The 19,187-nt window shown below is 39.7% G+C and overlaps 1 protein-coding gene across 2 annotated transcripts in view; it reads left to right on the top strand.

Moving 5' to 3' along the window:
- The window catches only part of LOC126267326 (uncharacterized), a 138,099-nt gene that overhangs the window by 75,752 nt on the left and 43,160 nt on the right, over positions 1–19,187 (top strand). For both annotated transcript variants that reach the window (XM_049972428.1, XM_049972429.1), the window contains exon 3: positions 5,589–5,830. In XM_049972428.1, coding sequence (XP_049828385.1) covers positions 5,589–5,830 — 242 coding nt within the window. The remainder of the gene's footprint in view (positions 1–5,588; positions 5,831–19,187) is intronic.

The raw sequence follows: 19,187 nt of genomic DNA on the forward strand, positions 1-19,187 counted from the left end.
CAAGAAAAGCATTTCTGAAGAAGAGAAATTTGTTAACTTCAAATATAGATTTAAGTGTCAGGAAGTCTTTTCTGAAAATATTTGTGCAGAGCTTTTCCATATATGGAAGTGAAATATGGACAATAATCAAAAATGGAAATGAGCGTATGGCATTGTTGGCGGGGAGGCCCCATGCGGGGGAGCTTGACCACTGTATTGCAAGTCCTTTTTAGTTGACGCCACTTTGATGACTTGCAGGTCAATGATGATGAAAATGATAATGGACACACAACACCCAGTCCACTGACTCGAATCGAACCCAGGCCACCTGCAGAAACACTACCGCTACGCTATGGAGGCGGACATGGACAATAATCAGTTTAGACAAGAAGAGAATAGAAGCTTTTAAAATGTAATACTAAAGAAGAATGCTGAAGATTAGATGGGCAGATTATGTAACTAACAAGAAGTTACTAACATGATTGGTGAGACAAGAAATTTGTGGCACGACTTGACTGAAAGAAGGGATTTGTTGATGAGAAATCGAGGTATCACCAATTTAGTATTGGAAGTGGTGTGTGTTTGTGTGTGTGTGTGGGGGGGGGGGGGGGATCATAGAGGGGGACCAAGAGGTGAATAAAGTAAGCAGACTAAGAGGGATGTAGAATGCAGTAGTTATTTGGAGATAAAAAGGCTTGCACCGGATAAAGTAGCATGATAAGCTTCATTGTACCAGTCTTCAGACTAAAGACCACATCAACATTAATAATATATATTGTTTAGAACTATTTTGCTGTGTGATTGGTAACAGAAATGGAGCAAATTTGAATATTATTGGAAGAAATATCTCATAGCTTCTTGTAGGAAGCACTGTGGAGGGAAATGAGACATGTGAAATCCTCAGCCAATAGTCATTATAGTTTCCCCAAAACATTGGTAGTGAATATGCAACATATTTGTTGAGACACCAAAAGCAAAATATTAACCCAGAGACCTACAAAATATTCCAGCTGATGTTTATTACATTGATTAATTTAAAAGTTTCGGAGAATGCATAAAGGAATTGGTTTAAATAGCCAAATAAGTGTTTCATTTATTTGGAAATAACTTCACGGTTTGTGAAAAGTTCTATAGCTCAGTTTTAGATGCACATAAACAGTTAGAGGTAACACTGAAGATATAAGTTGTGTGAAAAAAGCTGATAATATTGAAATATGTATGTTGCAAACATTCACCAAGAAATGTATTTCTCGACACACATGAATGTTTCTAATTGACTGCTTCACTGTGGTGTAAGTTCTGGCACAGGAAGAAACATGTGTTCAAACGCAGAGTTGAACCAGAATATTTATTGTTCAGATGAGAAATTTAAAACAAAATCAGGAAATTGCACTGAATCGAGTTGCTTAAAGAGTCAGGTTTGAACTCCACACAGCAAGTAAATCTTAGACCACCATTCACAACCATAACAAAGACAACTAGATCATTCGGCAAAATATCGTTTGTAATAATGGAATTGTCAGCCTGGTTGGAATCCAAAATATATCTTTATTTCTAAAGTAAATTAAATTGTAATGCTTAATGCAGGAATTATTAAGCAATCTAGACTGAATGACTGCTGTAAAGTTATGAATTACAAAATGTTTTCACAGAAAGATGGTGTACGCTATTTTGTAAGATAACAAACCTGATTTTTGTCCTTTCTACTCTGCCTTTTTGGCAGCATGCCAGTCTGTAGTTGTAAAACTGAAAATCATAATGAACATTGGATGGGGTTTGCTTAACATTCTGTACAACAACACAATTTTGGTTTCATTCGTTCATGCATTTGTTATCATTGATGTCCTGTTGTTGAGATGATGACCAGTTTCGTAATTTTGTCAGATCAAATAGTGTGTACTTTAGGTTAGCTCTCCCAGTAACAAGAGCCCAGTGACAGAATTCATGAGATAAATTATAACTCTGATGAAGTATGGGTTTTAGAAACACAATCTAGGCATCAATAGTTGCTCATAAAGGTCATAAGAATCAAATGATTGGCGTTATTTTGAGGAAGTGGTGATTTATAGTTTTTAGAAAATGAAGGAAACTCATGATTGCACACAGCTATATTACTCCAAAATTTATTGTACAACTGGTTTCATTTGTTGAGAGGCCATCTTATGGTGCACTTTGAAATTGTAATCAGATGATGATTTATGATGTTTGATTAGGATTTCAAAGTACACCAGAAGATGGTCTGCTAATGAGTGAAACCAGTTGTGTAATAAATTTTAGGATAGAGTAGCATGGAGAGCTGCATCAAACCAGTCTCAGGACTGAAGACCACAACAACAACAACAACAACAACATGGCTATGTGCAATCATGAGTTATTGTCGAATGTTTGATTGTGGCACAGGACATACCTGTAGTCCACATTTACATAATGCAATGCAGTAAACACAGCATTTTGTAATAATACCTCAGAAAAGTTATGCAGATAAACTTTTAGGCACTGAGTTTACTATGCATGTATGGATACCAGTATGCTGACATGCTATGTAAATGTTTTGTGCACTTTTTACAAAGATATGTTAGCAATATGATGGCTAGGTGCAGACTCTCTTGGCACAAGTGCTGCCTGTGAACTTTTTGACCTCAGACTGACTATTGTAAGCAACATCAGTTTATTCAAAGACTGGCATATGAACAAATTGTTATTTCAGAAACTACAGTCATTTGATAAAAAAGTGCAAGGGTAGATTTCGCTAATCAGAATGAACTATATGTGTTAACTATAAATTTGCTTATGAAATATTTGGTGGTCTAGAAAATCAGACAAGTTTATGAAACCATCCTATACATCTGCTCTAGGAGTACCCCGTTTATTGGTACATGCACCATGTTGAAAGTTTCTGTAAATTATGCAAAAGCATTCACAGAGGCAAGGTGTTCAACAGAAAATATAACTATGTACTTCAGAACTTTGACATTAATTATTTCCTAAGTTAATTGATTTCATGGAATTTGAACTATGTTATTGAAAAGTTGCAATACCAGTCATTATATTGAATGCTTTCACTAAGCCCTGAACATGTTTCAGATCAAATGATTATTGCTAAGTTGTGCTGCTATGTCTAATGTTCTGTAACACATTGTGTAACTCTACAGAAAGCATTTATAATGTGGGTGCTTTATATCTTTGCACGTGGGATCTTCCATCAAGTGCTCACTTGGTTCACAATATGTTTTTTTAAAACTGATGATAAACTTTCCTATACCTTTCTTGATTCATTATTATCAATATCATAAACTCATTTTAATATTTTGATACTTCTTATATATTTGTTCCTATTTTATTTCTTCTTTGTTCTTGTGGTCAGGGTTGTCTACTGCTGTCATCTTAATTTACACCTACTCATTTGAGTGTTGCTGCTAGCCGCACTGTGCTGCCTTTTCTGCTGCCAGCTCTCCAGCTTCTGGCAACATTAGTAACTTCTCCTTTTCTTAAACCTAATGATATTTCTGGGTACTACATGTAACATGCACACACAGCAGATGACTAACCAATAATCAAATAAGGTCACTATGTGCATTTTAGTGAATGATCACTATTTTTCAATGTGTATAATAATAATAATAATAATAATAATAATAATAATAATAATAATATAATTATGTAGGCTTATGAGGCCAGAGGCAGTTGACATACAATTTTTCTGAGTATTGTACCATGTCATAATATAAGAAACTATTCTTGAGTAACTATTGACTATGGTTACAGTGGGAGGTGGGGCACATAATAAGGATTGAGAATTGCATAGCAACCCATGACTGCAAAAACTACTGTGCATTGCTGGGTTTTTATATACATGAGAGTACTGGAGGGAATGCCGCCTGCTTTGAAGATGTTCTAGCATATGTGAGGTGCAGCTTGTGGTTTCAGTGTGATGGGGTGCCTGAGCAGGCATTTTGGACTCGTTGCTGGTAGGCATTTGAACAGGTCATTCATGCATCGATGGATCAACCATGGAGGAGTGGTTCCCTGGGCACCATACTCATTGGATTTATCAAGTCCTGATTTTTTTCTATGGAAATCCATAAAATTACTGATGTATCTTGATCCTGTGGAGTCTGGAATGGATCTTGTCCCAAGAATTATCTGCATAGCTGCTACAATTAAAGAAACTCCCAGTGTGATGGAGCGTGTCCAGTAGTCAATGCTCCCTTGGTGTCAGGCACGCTTGGCATCATCAAACTTTGAACATCTGCTAAACAATTAGAGATGTATTCATGTCGTGCACCATGTGTGCTCAGTATGGCCAATAAATGTTTCAGATGAAGCACTCTCTCACTTTGTTAGCAGAGTAATTTGTTAGTGAAATAAAGAATAACAGTGTCCACAGCAACACAAAAGGTATACACATAGTCAAGGCATAGAGTGTGAGTTCTTACAAACTCCCTTTCCCATCTTCAGTCTCTGCTACCAGGTACCCCTGACGTTTGTGGCCGTGGGTTGCTGTGCAATTCTCAGTCCTTATGATGTACCCCACCTACGCTGGAAGTTCGTCGTAACATTTCTGAGACACTCTGTATACATATTGGCTCTTGATCTCACAGTCCTATGACAATAACCAATTAATAATTTTGGAACAATATCTCCAACTTCCCTTTCTTTTCAGAACCTTCCAGTGAACTGCATCCAGTAAAGACGCAAATAACCACTCAAAAAAGTTCACAAGTCAGAGATATGTATCTAAGTGTTTCCAGTGAAATATATATTCTCTTGTGTTTTTTGACAGCATCGATAAAATGGTGATTTGGTACAATTCTTTTTATGTTAAATTCTATTTTTACTTTATAAAATATTATTCTGTTTATTTTTATTTAAATTGGCTGTATAAATATTAGGATGATTATCTTTTGGGGGTCAATCTCTTTTCATGTAAATCATGCTAAAATGTTTTTATGATTTGTAGAACAGGTAGTGAAATAGCAAACCAAGATGAAAGGAATGGAAAAGAGAGTTTCTGAGCAAAAGCTGAAGACCTTGAGAATTTCACTAAAATTGGTATCAGACGATTTATCTAGTAAGGTCCCATTATCAATCAATTTAGTTTATAAGAATGAGGCAGCCCTGGGTTGTTGTATGAAAATTTTAGCGAACAGGAAAATATGAAGTTTGAATGGAAAGAGTGTAGCTACATCCCAAACAAAACCTTCAACAGCACTGTCATTAACATTGCTTTAGAACACATTTTATTCACCAGTTCAATAAAACAGTTTCCATAATCAGTTGAGGTTACCCAGTGGAAGAACAACAGTGACCCATTATTATCTGTGTGCAAATGTGTACACTACACTCTATAATTTAAAATATTTTAATTTCTTGTGTATATGGGTCTCTGAACTCCTTGGAAGTTATATTTCTTATATTTACCTTGCAGTTACACAGAGGAAATATTTCTCCAATTTATATTACTTTTATTGCACATATTTATTTCTAGAAGTTTGGCTCTTCTTATTTCATTAACAAAGTGTAGATACCAGCTTACACCAATTTATTTCTGTGTTTGAATACTGCAATTGTGAATGTACTAATTGCTCAATTACTGGTAATATTTTCAGGGGTTGGTCGAACTGGCTGGCACATTGATGGTTCTTTCCAGCCAGCTCCATTTGCCTATTCTTTATACCATATAGTGTCAGTGCCAAAGAAAGGCAACACAGTCTTTGCACCTTTGACAGAACTGATTGAAGGCCTTAGTACTGAAAAGAGAGCAGAGTGGGAGAGATTGTGGATGGTCAGTGACAGACGCAGTGGTCCAATACATCCTCTTATCTACACTCATCCAGTCACCAAGAAGAAGGTAATGCAGAAACATCTGCCTGTAAATAAATATTATAAAACGAAGTACAGTTTGTGTCAAATCAGAAGGACAACAAAAAGACATTTATTGTTTGTAAGTATGTAGTATATTGTTTATACTCTGTTTGGGAGGAGACAATACAAATCTCAATTTGGCCATACACATTTAACTTTCTTGTGGTTACCTTAAACTGTTTCAAATGTAATGCCAGGATAGTATCTTTGAAAGTGATATGATCCTGAACCTGCTCCATCCCTGTTCAGTTCGAGCATGCGATCAATCTCCAGTGACTTTAAAACGTTAAACTGTAATGTTCCTTTGGTATAGCTTCGGATCTTGTAAGCCTATGTGCACTAGTGGGAAAAAAACACCAAAAAATAATTAATGTAGAATAGTAAAATTTTTAGAATACATTTGTGTAGGTAACATATTTAAATGATTAAAATTGCTGTATCACTGGTTAATGTAAACTTGAGATAAGCCATTGCAATTGTGAAATTCTGATGCATTACTAACCAGTGTAATTGCCAGAATGTTGAACGCAGGCGTGCAAATTAAATGCATTATGTTGTATTGGTGCGGGATGTTGGTTTGTGGCATGGAGTTCCATGCCAGTTACGCTTGATTGGTCAATACAGGGACAGTTAATGCTGCTTGGGTGATGCTGGAGTTATTGTCCGATGATGATCTATATGTGGTCAATTGGAGACAGATCTGGTGATTGAGCAGACCAATGCAAAATTTCAACACTCTGTAGAGCATATTGTGTTACAACAGTGGTACGTAGGTGATCATTATTCTGTTGGGAAGTACCCCCTGGAATGTCATCCGTGAACGGCAACACAGCAGGTCGAATCACCAGACTGATGTAAAAATCTATAGTCAGGTTGCATGGGATAACCACGAGAGTGCTCCTGCTGTCATACAGAATCGCACCCAGGCCGTAACTCCAGGTGTAGGTCCAGTCTGTATGGCACACAGACAGGTTGGTTGCAGCCCCTCAACTGGCCACCTCCTAACAAAGACACGGCCATCACTGGCACTGAGGCAGACACCAGAACACATAGCAAACTTCCATTCTGCCTTCCAGTGAACACTAGCTTTACACCACAGAAGTCACAAATGGCAGTCATTTGGGGTCAGTGGAATGCACACTACAGAGGTGCCCTTGAAGTAACTGATTTGTAACAGTTTGTTTGTCACTGTGGCGACAACTGCTGCTCAGATTGTTGGTGCATCTGGAACCTGGTCTTCTTGTGACCATACATTCTTGAGACCAATGCTGCCAACAATCATGTACAGTTGCTACATTCCTGCCAATTCTTTATGCAGTATTGCAGAACGAACATGTAGCTTCTCATAGCCCTGTTATATGAACCCTTTTGAACTCAATGAAGTGTTGATAATGGTATCTTTGTCACCTTAAAGACATTCCTGACTAACATCAACTCACCACTTTCAGTCTCTAAAATAACAAACACTCATGACTATTACAGCATGTATTTAAAGCAGACCTGATTTGCATCCGCATAGTGGTGTTACTAGTGCCACTCCTATGCTACTGGCAAGAAATTTAACTATACATTGTCTTTCAGATGTAGAGACATGCCTACCAAGTTTTGATAATGTCGCACAACTCCTTCTATGTGTTGCCAGTGTTTTTCCCTTCAGTGTATATGCTTTATATACAGCATATCATTTACAACTTTTTTGAAAACTTTCAAGTAGAGAAATGCATTGTGTTAAAACAATGTATTGAACATATGATGTCAATATCATCTCTTTATTCCAGGTAAATGTTCCATTCATAATATTAAGCATTATCAGAAGCATATTTAACAGTCAATTCAAGGCATTTTAGAATATAAATAAAAGTATTTTGCCTGGAGAACTTAAGATACAGTATGTCTTAGGAGTTTTAGTAACTATTTTAAGAGATGGTAGTGTAGACTAATTAGAGTAAAATGTCCCACATATCATGTTTCTATTTTTAGTGCTTACAAAGCTACAACTGTTGGGACATAAATTAAATGAATAATCGTAGAATGTTTTAATCAAAGGAATAGGTTAAAGTTCAAAGTTGACCTCCATACATTCCACCTACGACTTCAGTGTTCTTTCAATTTCTCTTAACAACGCTACATGTAGCTCTTTTGGGTTTGTTTAGGCAGTCTTTTATGAGGTCACTAATATTCATATCATTGAAGGCTTCGGTTTTCAGTGATGCCCACAGACATTCCTTTCAACCATCATGACAAACAAAAATCTAAAGGGCTGACTCTGGTGTCCAAGAAATGTGGCCATTTACGCCGACCCATCGTCTGGGGGATGGTGGGTTTAAATAATGTTACCTGGTGGCTAGTGCTGGTCCCTGTAATGCTGGAAGAACTTACTCATCCTTGTGGCCAAATGAGCGTCTTTCAATAATGCTGGAACGCATTAAAAAAAAAAAAAAAGAGTGTAGGTATTTGGGCCCTTTAAGATGATGTGGTGATGCAACAGGCCCAATCAACTGATTGTCTATCACACCACACCACACATTTAAGACAAGCATTCTTTATAAAGGCATATGAATTTATATAGGACCAGTGAGTGAGTTATGAGTGTTATTGATACTGTCATGAGTGAAAGTGACTTCATCAGTAATCATCATTAATGTAGTTACTCAGCTGTTTGCAATTAGCCAATCATCTGCCTTCGACTTCTCTTTAATGGTGGTGAATCTGCTCCAAAAGAAAGGGACTGAGGCTGTGCATAGTAATGTCTAACGTATTGTTGTAATTTGAGCACTGCTCACTTTGGAAATTCTGTATGACTTCATCCATACTCTGTTTGTTTGCATATTCAGATGAGATGTGACTGCTGGGTACTACACCGGTCTTGTGCTGTTTAGTGAAAACACTTCATTCAGCTTAGTGAAAACACAAGTAAACACTGTTCAGTGTGGTACTCTGTAGATGGTATATCATGTACCATATTCTCTCCAAGCAGCAGTGTTTCAATTAAAAAACCTGTACATAGGTGCTATGTTGGGATACTCAACATTTGTAAGTACATGTGTCATGCTTAAATGATATAAGGCAGTCAGATGAAAATGAGACAGATGGAAAAAAGCAAGTAAATTGCTGATTTTTCAAAAGTAATTGCCATAACTGTTACTAAATTTACCCTATTGTGAGACAAGATGGTCATTGCCTTCATAGAAAAATGTTTGCAGTTGTCAGTGGAACCATAATTATACCCTGGTACCCTTGTGAGACAAGATGGTCAATGCCTTCATAGAAAAATGTTTGCAGTTGCCAGTGGAACCATAATTGTACCTTGGTGTGCACCTCTTCGAAGCTAATCAATGGATACCAATGTCTGCCAAATATAGACACATCTCTATCCAACTGGGTTGCTTCACAGAACCCAACTTGAAAAAAGCCAAGGCAGTTTTGATACTCATGACCATTTCCCATCACTTTGTGACAATTCTATTGGGATTTCTTTCTTTCTTTCTTTCATGTAGAAAGGTTATTACACAACAGCTGCTTGATGAAAAACTGCAGTTATCCCATTTTTATGGTCTTAATTGATAAAAAAAAGACTGATGTATGAGTCCAGTATGCATTTATGGCAAAACCCATTATATGATATACAAATGATACAAGTACTAAATATTTCCCACTGAAGATGATAATTTTTCTATGTGATTTAATAGCCACTCCAGCAAACTGAGATCAAGTTAACTTGCATTCACTACACAAGTATAAAGTGAACAAACTTTTTTGTAAGATACAATAATACAGTTTGATATTATTATTATCACCCCCTAAATTGGTGACCAGATCACAATTGCTATATATAAACAGCACTTTAGAAAATATTGACTATTGTTATTAACAATACTAAAATAAGTATATAGCTTTGTTACTCGTGGAACTTTGTCTATCTTCACTGTTGTTGTTGTTATGATCTTCAGTTCGTAGACTAGTTTGATGCAGCTCCTCATCATTCTACTCTATCCGGTGCAAGCCTCATGTCTGAATAACTACTGCAACCTACATCCTTTTGAATTTGCTTACTGTATTCATTTCTTGGTCCCCCCCCCCCCCCCCCCCCTCACCACCACCACCACCACCACCACCACCACCACCACCACCACCACACACACACACACACACACACACACACACACACACACACACACTTCCCTCCATCCTTGCTGTCTCAGAAAGTGTTCTATCAACCAGTACCTTCTTTTAGTCAAGTTATGCCATTAATTTCATGTCTTCCAATTCTATTCAGTACAACATCATTAGTTACTTAATCTACCCATCCAATCTGCACCATTCTTCTGTAGCACAACACATTTTCAAAAGATTCTACTCTCTGCTTGCCTGGACTGCTTATCATTCATGTTTCACTTCAGTACAAGGCTACAATCTAGACAGATGCTTTCAGAAAAGACTCCGTAACACCTAAATTTATATTCACTGTTAACAAATTTCTCTTATCAAGAAATACTTTTTTGCCATTGCCAGTCTACATTTTATATTGCCTCTACTTCAGCCAATATCAGTTATTTTACAGCCCAAATAGCAAAAAACTGTCTACTGCTTATAGTATCTTGTTTCCTAATTTTATTCCCTCAGCACCATGTTTTTTGTTAACATTCACCTTATACTCCTTTCACAGTGCTGTTTGCTCCATTCAGCTGCTCTTCCAAGTCCTTTGCTGTCTCTGACAGATTTACACTGCCATTGGCAAATCTCAAAGTTTTTCCGGAATTTTCCTGAACTATCCCCCAAGGGGATTCACATCTCTTACTGAGTATGTGCCTGACCAACATGGAGTCCCAGCCCTCAGAGCGCTACTTCTCTTTCTGTGCTGAAAGTCTGTGTTTCTACTATTCTTTCTCCTTTCTACCTTTTCATTGGATGTTCTTGGTTCCAGTTTGTGTTTTGGGCACTCATTTTCTTACCTTCAGGACTTCTACATCTTTTCATTGTTAATTATATGGTACCTTTGTTGGGCTTCAGTTGTTACTTCTTTTCTAAATTTTACAGTAGTGTGAATTATGTGGGGAAATTCACCCAGTGTGGCATATATTCCACTTTTTTTTTCCCTTTCTGTTTTTTCACTCTTCTTTCTTGCAACATACTATGCCCAAAACTCAGCACGGTAGCCATTCTGTTGTGGGATGGGGGTCACCAAGTGACTGCACAGTAGTAGCCTCAGACCACAAAGGGATCACACTGTTGGTGCCTGAGCTGGAAACTCCTCATACAAGCCACAGAGTATATGCTCATCATGGCTGAAGCATGGGGATGCTGGGAAATGCTTTACTGGCCTGATAACAGTTGCTGTGGCTGGGTGGTGGCCATGGGGAAAACCCCTGTTTGCTAATTCGGAACAGCGAGGTGTGCATTTTGTCCATCGTGTCAAGCAGTGGCCGTAAGATAACACATTTGATGCTGGAGACTTCATCTTGGATATTGAAGGTGACTTGTTGCCTGAGAGGGTCAAGATCAGGGCGGTGGTGTGTCACTGTGATGTCAAGATGTATATTTCTTCTCCCATGTGTTCTGCAAAGGCATGTGATTTGGACACATGTTGCAATGCCAGCCTGGTCTGTAGGAATTGTGACTATCAGTTGCACTTGAATGTCCTTATACCCCTCCTGCCATCTATGTCACCTGTGGGAAGCACATTTCCCTCTGTTCATCAGACTGCACTGTTTTCAAATGTAAAAAGAAAATCCAGGAGAAGTAGTCCCTGAACTGCCTCACATATCAAGAGGCCAAGAAAAATAAGATCACCTATATTTTACACATAGAATAGTGATGGATGGTATGTTGTCCACTCAGTGTCTGGACCTTGGGACTGTCTATCTTCCCCTGCTGCTTCCCCTACACCCCCTTACCAGGAAGGCTCCCCGGGTCATTCCCTTCCCAGGACTCTGCTGTCCTACAACCAGATGCTAGCTGGTGGCTGAAGGAGTCACAGATTGCAGATTATAGGAGTATATGTTCCTCCTCTGTCTCAAAATCTGAGACAGACAAGCCCTTCCAGAAGTCTAAATCATTTAGAGACAAGAAGGAGAAGTAGTAAAAGGGGGAGATTCTGATGGCCCTCATGCCATTTAGCCCCACATGTTCCCCCTTTGTACCTCAGGCAGCATTCCTTGCGGTTCCTGTAATCTCAGACCCACACACTCACCCTGATTCAGAACAGATGTGTATTGATGGCCTGTCTTCACAGCTAGTGACAGTAGGCAGCATTGAGGCATGGCGTATCTCCTTGTCCCTTCTCACACCTACAGGATACTGATAGTGTGATCCTCCAGTGGAACTGCAGCAGTTTTTTCTATCACTTGGCTGAACTATAACATATCCTGTGCACTAACCCTGTTTTTTGTATCACTCTCTAAGAAACTTGGGTCTCGGCCAGGTGGCCCCCTATCCTCTGTGGTGGTCATGCCTATTTTAAGAACCACACTGATTATGAAAGAGCTCTGGGTGGCATTTGCATGTATGTTCTGTATTCTGTCTATGGCATACACGTGCCAATCAACACAACTTTGGAGGCTATGGCTGTTTGTGTGAAGCCATCTCTGGAATTTACCAGTTGTAACATTTATCTCCTTTTCAATGATGAGGTGTCCCAGAATGCATTGTCTGCACTATTTTCTCAGCTCCCCTCACCCTTTCTAATACTGACTTCATTGCCCATAAGCCTTTGAGGGGGTGGAACTATGACTACTGGAAACAGTAAAGCTGTCGAAAACTAGCTCACAGAGCTCGATCTTTGCCTCTTGAATACTGGTGTTCCTACACATTTCATTGTGGTGCTTGGGTCTTACTTGGCCATTGACATTTTTTTTTGCAGCCTAGGTCTTCTCCAGGAGAGCCCACAATGACCTGTGCGAAAACGATCATTTTTGGATCGTTTTGGCCCTCCCTTGGTTTCACTTGCCTGGGTGTCCATCCAGATGGGTTCTCTTCAAAGCTGGTTGGGATGCTTTCACCACCATCACCACCACCACCACCACCACCACCACAACCACCACCCTTTGCACCATGCCACATGGAGATATTGACATGGTTGTCCAGAGCACAACTGCAGCCATTCTGTCAGCAGCTGACTCAGCAATCCCTCTTCCTTAGGATACCCCTGTTGGAAGACAGAACTTTGGTGGACCCCTGAAATCACCATGACCATTAGAGATCGCAGGCGGGCTCTCCAATGCCAAAAGTGATATCTGTTGATGGAGCACCCCATTGCTTTGAATGGCTTTGTGACCAGGTCCACCACCTGATAAAATATCAGAAATGAGAATATTGGGAGTGGTACATTGCTAACATTGAACCACGTACCCCTCCTTCACAGGTTTAGATTGAGATTTGATACCTCTATGGAAACCAGTAGCCCATGGGTGTATGGGTATCTCTGTGAATGATGATGTCTACACTGATCTAGATGCATTTTGCTTTTTCTCGTGCTCGAGCCTCTGCGTCTGTGAATTATCAGTGTGCATTTCATGTCCTCAAACAGTGGGTAGAGTAACTTCCTTTACCATTTACTACTAGTCATCTGGAATTGTATAATGCTCCTTTCAGTGAGTAAGAATACTTGAGTACCCTAGCCCTTTGCCCTGACATGGCTCCAAGGCAAGACTGCATCCACAACCAAATGCTCAGACACTTATCAGTGGATTGCCATCACATCCTTGCTATTGTCAACTGTATCTGGAGTGAGGGTGAGTTCCTGTCTCAACAGCAAGAAAGCCTGTTTGTCCCAGTACTGACATTGGGTAAACACCCCCTTGAGATGCAGAGCTATCACCCAGTTAGCTTCATTAATGTTCCCTGCAAGTTGCTCAGATGTATGGTGAGCCGATGACTGTTTGTACCTTGAGTCTCGGAGTTTTTTGGCTCCATCCCAGGACAGTTTTCATCAATACCGTTCTACTGTTGACAATTAAGTCTGCGTTGAGTCTGGTGTTTGGTCAGCTTTTGACTAGCATCAACATCTTATCACTGTCTTCTTTGACTTGCATAGGGATTACGATACCACATGGTGTCACCACATCCTTGCTACCCTCCACAAGTGGGGCCTCCGGGGCCAACTCCCAATTTTTGTCTGTAACGTCTTATCTCACCATACTTTCTGGGTTCAAGTTGGTGCTTCTCACACTGCTTCCCATCTGTAGTGAGTGTGCCCCCTTTTTAATGGTTATCAGTGGTCTAGCTACAGCTGAGAGATCTACAGTATCACCCTCCTTGTATGCTGGTGGCTTTCACGTTTACTATTGCTCCTCAACTGTGGGTGTTGCTGAATGCTGACTGCCAGGTGCCATATGAACAGTCCTGGGCCCTCCCCCACGGCTTTCAGTTTTCTGCTGCCAAGACACGTGTCATGCACTTCTGTCATTGCCGTACTGTCCATTGCCAACAAAACTCTACCTCAAGAACCAAATGCTAAATGTGGTAGGGTCTTGTCATTTTTTGAGATTGGTCTATGATGCCAGGTTGACATATCTTTCCCATCTTTGCCAACTTAAGCAAACATACAAGTCACATCTTAATACTTTGTGCTGTTTCAATAATCCAGCTAGGACACAGAGTGCTCCACATATTTGCAGCTCTAAAAAGCTCTGATCCTGTTGCATTTTAATTACAGGACCCTGTGATATGGCTCAGCATTGCCTTGAGGATTGTGAATGCTGGACCCGATACACAACTGTGGGTTCCAACTTGTGATTGGTACTTTTCAGACCAGCCCTGGAACAGCCTACTCATGGAGGCCGGCATCCCTCCCCTACAGATCAGGTGCCAACAACTGCTGCTCAAGTATGCAATACTCATTCACTGTCTCCTGAGCATGTGAAATTTGCATACAGATTCTGTGCTCTGAACTCCCATCTTTCCCCACTGTTGCCTCTTGTCAGGGAGAAACCGCATGTGCCCCCATGATGCATACTCCATCCTGATATCTTCCTCAACCTCCCCTTTGGGTCAAAATACTCAAAAGGCCCCACTCTTTTTCGCTGCCTGTTCCTGGACATCCTTTCCATATTTACAGGCTCAGACTTGATATACACATGACAACTCTGTAGTCGATGGATGATCCAGTTTCACTTACATACATGGCAATTGCTCATGCCATCTGCCACCTTCCTTCTTTTACTGGCAAATTGTTCTCAATTGGCAGTGACTCCTTCAGTAGTAGTCAGGCTATCAACCAGTACTACCCTCAATACACATTGGTTGCAATTATCCAGGATCTCCTGTATGACCTCCTCCAAGCTGTACAGTTGGTCATCTTCATATGGTGTATGGACCTCTGGTCACCTTGGGATCCCAGGAATGAACATGCTAACGAGTTAGTCAAGATGGTTACCAAGGTGCTGACTTTGGAGGTGGAGATACTAGAACCAGACCTACGGTAGACTCTAAGCCGACAGTTGTTGGAGGCTTGTAATGTGGTTTGGTGTGCTCTTGTTTCTCTGAATGAACTGCAAACTATAAAGGAGGTCATGGCCGTGTGGCAGCCTTTCCTTTGTGCTTCTTGCAGGGAACCTACTGTCCTCTTTTGGCTTTGTGTTGCAGTCACATCTTCTGATGTGGCTGGAGAAGACAATCAAAACCACTGTCTATACAAACAGTGTACGACATACGAGATAGGTTTGATGAACATGGACTTGTTATGGATGCACCAAGATTTAGAATCCCAACAATAGTCACAGCTGAGGAAAATGAACTGTGGGAATGTTTAGCTGTGACCCAAAGTCTGTGAAAATCAACCAGATGATTAGCAACTGATCTGGATTTATTACAGAGATAAGTGCAAGGGATGTTACACAGACAGAAGTTTAAAGTTTATATTTCACATTTACAATATGGGTTACTTGAAGATGATCCAGATTGAAATCTTGACTTTTGTGAATTGATGCTTGACCAGCAGAAGCATTATCCTAAACTATGCAGTAAAATTGTGTGGTCTGATGAGGTCAATGTTAAGTGGACAAGTTAACAGATATAACTGCACTTACTGGTATAGTGACAATCAAAATCTTTTGTTAGAACAACCACTGAATCGATATGGTGTGAGTGTTTTGAGGAGCAATGTCATCATTTGGTGCACTTGGACCATATCTTTTTATAGGAACAATGACAGGAGATAACTATTTGGATATGCTTCAGAGTTATATGGTTGCAGGAATTATGATGAGTGGGGAAAACTTTGAAGAAATTTACTTTCAACACAATGGTGCTCCACCACGTTGTGCCAATGCAATCTGCTAATATTCAAACAAAACTTTTCAATGAAATGTGATTGGTTAAAGGGCAGATATTGACATGAATCTATGTTCACCAGATCTCCACATTCACCAGATATCACAAATAACCATGGATTTTTTCCTATGATGTGTCATCAAGGACTCTGTTTATTTTCAAAAAGCTTCATACGATTGCTGAACTAAAAGGCTACATACACAACTCATTTCACGATTTGGACAGTGATACTACAATGTGCAATTGAGTATGTAAAAGTGTTCCAACAATACTTCAAATATGTATTAATGAAGCTGGAAAACAGTTTGACATCAAAGATAATAGCAAGTATCGTTTGTATCTGGAATGAAACATAAATTCAGTCTTTTGTTTAAATCAGTGCTCAGTGTCCAGTGCTTTTGAACCACCCGGTATTTCGCAACCATGACTTAGTGAACTGATAGTTTGGTAATATGCATATCTGTCAGAACCTACTTCCTTTGAAATTCTTCTTGACATTTAAGAGCATTTTGGCTTTCTCATACATCTTGCACACCAGATGGAATAGTTTTGTCATGGCTGGCTCTCCCAAGGCTATCAGTAGTTCTGATGGAATGGTGGCCACTCAAGGAGGCTAGTTTTGACTTAGATCTTTCATTTCTCTGTTGAATTCTTCTTGCAGTATGTGATATCTTCCATCTGATCTTCATCTATGCCTTCTTCCCGTTCTATAGTATCACCTTCAAATTCCTCTCCCATAGACCCTTTAAATACTCCTTCCACCTTTTAGCTTTCGTTTTCCATCTGAGCTCTTGGTACTCATACAGTTGCTTCTCTTTTCTCCTAAGGCCTCTTTAATTTTCCTTTGTATGTGGTATCTGTCTTCTCCCAGGTGAAATATGGTTCTAGATCCTTAAATTTGTCATCTAGCCATCCCACTTAGCCATTTTGCACTTCCTGTCAATCTCATTTTTTAGAAGCTTGTATTTACTTTCATCTGCTTCATTTGCTGCAGTTTTATATTTCCTCCTTCCATTAATTATGTTTAGTACCTCCTGTGATATCCAAAGATTTCTATTAGGCTATGCCTTTTTACTTATTTGTTCTCTGCTGCCTTCACTGTCTCATTTCTCAAAACTATCCATTCATCTTCTACTGTATTCCTTTCCCCTGTTTCAGTCAGCTGTTGATTAATGCTCCTTCTTAAACTCTTGACAACCTCTGGTTCTTTCAGTTACCTGGTCCCCTGTCCTTAACCTTCTGCCTTTTTACAAGTCTTCAGTTTCAGTCTCCAGTTCATAACAAATAAATTGTGGCCAGAGTCTGCATGTGCCCCTGGAAATGTGCCCAGTATATAATCTGGTTCCAAAATCTCTGTTTTACCATTATACAATCAATTGGAAACCTTCCAGGTCTCTTTCAAGTATACAGCCTTCTTTCAAGAATTTTAAACCAAGTGTAAGTGATGATTAAATTATGATCTGTGGACAATTCTGCAGGAGGAGGGGTTATTTTTATTCCTTTCCTCACAGTCAGTATTTTCCTACTACTGTTCTTTCTATTCCTTTTCCTACTATTGGATTTCAATTGCCTCTCACAATTAAATTTTTCTCTTCCTTAATTATTATTGCTATTTCACGCCTAATTACAGTAAAGACATATATGTTAACACTTCTACAGCTTCAGATGTGCTAAAACAATCCTTCTCTTGAAAATGACCAAGGAGGGCATAACAGAAGGCTCATGAGATTGGAATTCAGCCAAAATCCCAAGAGAATTTTTCTGTAGCAGGAAATAAAATCATGCATTGTTCTCCTGAAAAGATGACAGGTGTAGCTGATGGTTGGCAGAGGAAATCGTTAATGATTTCAATATAGTAGGGCAGGCTACAGACAGTAGGCTGAAGATGATGATCCACAACAGCAGAGATTCTCTCTGTGGGGCTGGAGCTCCCATCACAACAGCCTGTTCTGGGTGGTTGGGTTTATGATCTGTAAGAATCATGTAGAAGGCAGGAGTGTGGGGAGTTGTAGGGGTGAGGAGGAGGTGACCCAGGATCAGGATTCTGGGATGGACCTATGGATTTGATGGTGGACTGGAGATCCTTTGGATTTCTCATTGTGGCGGGCCCTCCTCCAGATAATCCCTGTGGTTCATAAACATCACCCTACTACATGTAACCTTTTCCTCTATCCACTCTCCACATTTCCAGTTCCTTTGCCAGCCACACCCCGCTCATCACTGCCAATGTCATCTCCCTATAAAGTAACATCCCCAGTGTCCATCCTACTATTGAACATTAACTTTCCAAGCATCTGATTCCAAACCTACAATATCTTTGTTGGTCACTATGTCCAACTATGTCCTCACCCACAATTACTTCTCTTGTGGAAGCATCACTCAAATCTGTGTTACAGCCGCAGGCACTGACACTGTACCATCCTATTACCAACCTATTCACAAGCACTGTAGTGGACATCTTAGCCACACAGATCTTAGCCACACAAAGTCCTAAACCCCTTACCTGGTTCAGATTCATTGATGATATCTTCATAATCTGAACCAAATGTGAGAATAACTTATTCCCATTTCTCCAGGACCTCAACATCTTGTGTCCTATTCGCTTCACCTGGGCTTCCTGAGCCTAACAAGCCACTATTCTCAGTGTCAGCCTCCATCTCAAGAGAGTCTAAATCAGTATAACTCTGTCCACATCAAACTTACCAACCACTTCCAGTAACTCCACTTTGACAGCTACCATCCATTCCATGCCGAGAAGTCCCTTCCATGTAGTCTAGCCACTAGAGATAGGTAATCCTCTCCTGTACTGATTCAAGGAAGTAAAACTTTCTGTGGAGTGAGTCATCAACAACTCAGAAAAAAAGGAGCAGCTGCTATTCGGATCCAAAATTTCTCTCCAGTGATATCAGATTCCAGGGCAAGCTGCTGAATTAGTAACTGTGGCATACTTCATGCAGCAGAAAAATATGCTATATGTTATGTGTGTTTATATGCTTATATTATTATTGTGACCAGTTATTTTCAGCCATTAAAAAACACAGCAAGCAAAGAAACAGCTGTTATTTAGAACTCTG

The sequence above is a fragment of the Schistocerca gregaria genome, chromosome 4 (assembly GCF_023897955.1).
Source record: "Schistocerca gregaria isolate iqSchGreg1 chromosome 4, iqSchGreg1.2, whole genome shotgun sequence".
NCBI classification, from domain to species: Eukaryota; Metazoa; Arthropoda; class Insecta; order Orthoptera; family Acrididae; genus Schistocerca; species Schistocerca gregaria.